Source organism: Mandrillus leucophaeus, unplaced genomic scaffold (assembly GCF_000951045.1).
Source record: "Mandrillus leucophaeus isolate KB7577 unplaced genomic scaffold, Mleu.le_1.0 Scaffold244, whole genome shotgun sequence".
Classification (NCBI taxonomy): domain Eukaryota; kingdom Metazoa; phylum Chordata; class Mammalia; order Primates; family Cercopithecidae; genus Mandrillus; species Mandrillus leucophaeus.
The window spans coordinates 2087502-2092218 of record NW_012102521.1 but is presented as its reverse complement, the minus strand read 5'-3'; the positions used below and the strand labels follow the sequence as shown (position 1 = coordinate 2092218).

The 4717-nt window shown below is 62.9% G+C and overlaps 1 gene segment (V, D, J or C); it reads left to right on the top strand.

The window, feature by feature from the left end:
* The first annotated feature begins 1194 nt into the window (after window positions 1-1194).
* Window positions 1195-4717, top strand: part of LOC105541766 — a 5391-nt gene continuing 1868 nt past the window's right edge. The window contains 4 exon segments of the C gene segment in view: window positions 1195-1198; window positions 1733-2068; window positions 2283-2609; window positions 2821-3153. Coding sequence covers window positions 1195-1198; window positions 1733-2068; window positions 2283-2609; window positions 2821-3153 — 1000 coding nt within the window.

Genomic DNA, 4717 nt, shown 5'->3' with positions numbered 1-4717 from the left:
GGGTGAGCTTAGGTGGACTGAGCTGGGCTGTTCTGAGCTGAGCTGAGCTGAGCTGGGTTAGCGTAGGTGGACTGAGCTGGGCTGGGCTGGGCTGAGCTGAGCTGAGCTGGACTGGGCTGGGCTGAGCTGGGTGAGCTTAGGTGGACTGAGCTGGGCTAGGCTGGGCTGAGCTGAGCTGAGCTGAGCTGAGCTGGGTTAGTGTAGGTGGACTGAGTTGGGCTGGGCTGGGCTGGGCTGAGCTGAGCTGGGCTGGGCTGGGCTGGGCTGGGCTGGATTGGGCTGGATTGGGCTGGATTGGGCTGGGTTGGGCTGGGCTGGGCTGAGCTGGACTGAGCTGGACTGGGCTGAGCTGGGTGAGCTTAGGTGGACTGAGCTAAGCTGGGCTGGGCTGAGCTGAGCTGAGCTAGGCTGGTTTCAGCTGGGCTGGGCTGGGTTGGGCTGGGCTGAGCTGAGCTGAGCTGGGCTGGGCTGGGCTGGGCTGGGCTGGGTGAGCTTAGGTGGACTGGGCTGGGCTGGGCTGGACTGGGCTGAGCTGGGTGAGCTTAGGTGGACTGAGCTGGGCTGGGCTAAGCTGAGCTGAGCTGGGCTGGGCTGAGCTGGGTTGGGTTGACCTGGAACCAGGCTGGGGTGGGCTAGACTGGGCTGGACTGAGCTGGGCTGAGCTGAGCTGGGTTGAGCTGAGCTGGGTTTGGCTGAGCTCAGCTGAGCTGGGTTGGGCTGGACTGGGTTAGACTGGGCTGGGCTGGGCTGAGCTGAGCTGAGCTGAGCTGTACTGAGCTAGGCTGTCCTGAGCTAGGCTGTCCTGAGCTAGGCTGTCCTGGGCTAGGCTGACCTGGGTTGAGCTGGGCTGACCTGGGTTGAGCTGGGCTGAGCTGAGCTAGGCTGACTTGGGCTGGACTGGACTGGACTGAGCTGGACTGGCCTAGGCTGGGCTGGATGGGCTGAGGTGGCTGCTAATGTGGGAAGGAGGCTGTGGGTTGAGTGTGACTCCACCTGCAGAGCCCTGAGCCCAGCTGTGTTCTTAGGGTTCTGAGGGCCATGCAGCTGTGTTCTTAGGGGTTCTGAGGGCCATGCAGCTCTGTTGCACCATGATTCTGTCTTTCCTCCTGCCCACTGCCTGAAGGAAATTTGGAACGGGCTCCGCCCAGAGCTCCCCGGTGTAGCAGGCCCTGCCCTGGAGGGCCTGGCGGGGACATGGGTTAGCATGTTGGCCTCTGGTCCTGAGACCTCATAGGCCACAGGGGTCCACTGTGGCTTGTTTGGGCCTGGGGTGGGGCTCGTGGAGTGGTGGGTGTTGGACTGAGACCCTGACTGGGGACAGGGAGGTGGGGTCACAGCAAGCCGTCCCACCCCTACCCCATGCACACAGCACTCAGAGCCCAGGCTACCTCCTCAGAGCCGCCGCCAAGATCCTCTCTAGCTTCAGGGGAGAGAGCAAGATATGTCCCCCACCCAGAGCAGGAGCTGCAGTCAGGGAGCTCAGGGGACTCGGCCACTCCATAGCAGAGCCCTGTTTAATACAACTTGTGTCTGGGATGGCCTGGGTCAGAGGCCCTATCTGAGGAGCATGTTCAGAAACCGTGTTGCTGGGATCAGACAGCCAGGTCCAAATGCAGGCCTGTGGTGCAGGAGCTGTGTGACCTTGGGGCCGTCACCAGGCCTCTCTGTGCTGGGTTCCTCCAGTGTAGAGGAGAGGCAGGCGCAGCCTGTTCTCCTGGGGACATGGCATGAGGGCCGCATCCTCACAGCGCATTCTGTGTTCCAGCATCCCCGACCAGACCCAAGGTCTTCCCGCTGAGCCTCGAGGGCACCCAGTCAGATAACGTGGTCGTCGCCTGCCTGGTCCAGGGCTTCTTCCCCCAGGAGCCACTCAACGTGACCTGGAACAAAAGCGGAGCGGGTGTGACCGTCATAAACTTCCCGCCCAGCCAGGACGCCTCCAGCGGCCTGTACACCACGAGCAGCCAGCTGACCCTGCCGGCCGCACAGTGCCTAGACAGCGAGTCTGTGACATGCCACGTGGAGCACTACACGAATCCCAGCCACGATGTGGCTGTGCGCTGCAGAGGTCAGAGGGCAGGCTGGGGAGTGGGGCGGGGCCACCCCAGCCTGCCCTGACACTGTGCCTGGACCTGTGTTCCCCACAGGGAGCTGCCCCTTCACTCACACCAGAGTGGACTGCGGGCCGAGCCCCAGGAGGTGGTGGTAGACAGGCCAGGAGGGGCAAGGCGGGGGCACGGGGAAGGGTGTGCTGACCAGCTCAGGCCATTTCTCCACTGCAGTTCTCTCACCCCCATGTCCCTTATGTTGCAAGCCCCGACTGTCGCTGCGCCGGCCAGCCCTCGAGGACCTGCTCCTAGGTTCCGAGGCGAACCTCACGTGCACACTGACCGGCCTGAGAGATCCCTCGGGTGCCACCTTCACCTGGACGCCCTCAAGTGGGAAGAACGCTGTCCAACAGTCACCTGAGCCTGACCCCTGTGGCTGCTACAGTGTGTCCAGTGTCCTGCCTGGCTGTGCTGAGCCATGGAACAATAGGGTGACCTTCACCTGCACTGCTAATCACCCTGAGTTGAAGACCCCACTAACCGCCACCATCTCAAAATCCGGTGGGTCCAGACCCTGCTCGGGGCTCTGGTTTGCAAAGCATATTCCCGGCCTGCCTCCTCCCTCCCGGTCCTGGGCTTGGGTGCTCATGCCAAGTGCAGAGGGAAACTGAGGCAGGCTGAGGGGACCAGGACACAGCCCGGGGTGCCCACCAGAGCGGTAGAGGCTCTCTCATCCCCTGCACAGCCCCCTGACCTGGCTCTCTACCTCCAGGAAACACGTTCCGGCCCGAGGTCCACCTGCTGCCGCCGCCGTCGGAGGAGCTGGCCCTGAACGAGCTGGTGACGCTGACGTGCCTGGCACGCGGCTTCAGCCCCGAGGACGTGCTGGTTCGCTGGCTGAAGGGAACAGAGCAGCTGCCCCGTGACAAGTATCTGACTTGGGAATCCCGGCAGGAGCCCAGCCAGGGCACCACCACCTTCGCCGTGACCAGCATACTGCGCGTGGCAGCCGAGGACTGGAAGAAGGGGGACACCTTCTCCTGCATGGTGGGCCACGAGGCCCTGCCGCTGGCCTTCACACAGAAGACCATCGACCGCCTGGCGGGTAAACCCACCCACGTCAATGTGTCTGTGGTCATGGCGGAAGTGGACGGCACCTGCTACTGAGCCGCCCGCCTGTCCCCACCCCTGAATAAACTCCATGCTCCCCCAAGCAGCCCCACGCTTCCATCCGGCGCCTCTATCCATCCTCAGGGTCTCAGCACGTGGGAAAGGGCCGGGGCACAGAGAGGGAAGAACACCCCTGCCCTGAGCCTCGGGGGGCCCTGGCACCCCTGTGAGCCTTTCCACCCTGGTGTGAGTGTGAGTTGTGAGTGTGAGAGTGTGTGGTACAGGAGGCCTCGCTGGTGTGAAATCTTAGGTCTGCCGAGGCAGGCACAGCCCAGGGTGGGTTCTGAGAGACGCACATGTCCCGGAGAGTTCTGAGTGGGCAGCGGCATGGCCGTTTGTCCCTGAGAGAGCTGCCGCTGGCTGCAGCTGGGAGGGAATAGAGAGTGTGAGAAGAGCAGGCTGGCCGAGAAAGAGGCAGGTAGCGGGAGGAGCAGCGAGGGAGTGAGGGGCTGGACTCCAGGGCCCCCCTGGGAGGACAAGATCCAGGAGGGCCCCACCACCCTAGTAGGTGGGCCTCAGGATGTCCCCACTGACACATACAGAAAGGGGCACCTCCCCTTAACCACACTGCTCTGTACGGGGCACACGGACACACGTGCACACTCACAGCCACATATACGCCTGAGCCCTGCAGGAGCAGAACGTTCACAGCCCAGACCCAGCTCCAGAAAAGCCAGGGGAGTCCCCTCCCAAGCCCCCAGCGGGCATTCCCAGGCTCAGCCTGCTGCCCCAGGCCCCTCTGGCCTCCCTGTGTTTCCACTGTGCACAGCTCAGGGACCAACTCCACAGACCCCCTCCCAGGCAGCCCCTGCTCCCTGCCTGGCCAAGTCTCCCATCCCTTCCTAAGCCCAACTAGGACCCTAAGCATAGACCGGGAGGGGCCGCGTGGGGTAGCATCAGAAGCAGGCCAGTGAAACAGGGCCTGCCCAGGGCCCCTCTGCCTGCCTCTGGCTTCTGCTTGGGGCTCCCAGGAGTGGAAGAACTGTGCCATAACCACTGTGGGGACACCTGGCACCAGGACTCCCACAAGGGGGCAGTGGGGCCCCTGCTCTTGCCTTAGACATCTTCCGGGCCTCCCCAGGGGCCCCCGCCTTCTGGCTGCCTCTCTGCTCTCAGGGCCAAGGTGAGGTGGAGGTTACTGTCACCCTTGAGGGTCCAGTCACCAGAGGGTGAGAGCAACAGGTCACCCAAGGAAGCCCTGCCACAGAGAAGCCTTCCAGCCCATGGGACCCAGGACCTGGCCCAGAGGAGGGGCTTTTAAAGAGACAGGGAAAGAGGGAGAATCAATAGATGAGGGGCTGAACCAGCAGACAGAGATCAGGCAGACACATGGGTAGATCCTAGGACATATAATGAATGGATGGGCGGATGGGGATTGGTAGATGGAGGATGGATGGGTGGTAACATGGATGGGTGGGTAAATGGCTGATGGAGGGTGGACGGATGGATATATGATGGATGGATGGATGAAGGATAGGTGGACGGGTGGATGGAGGATG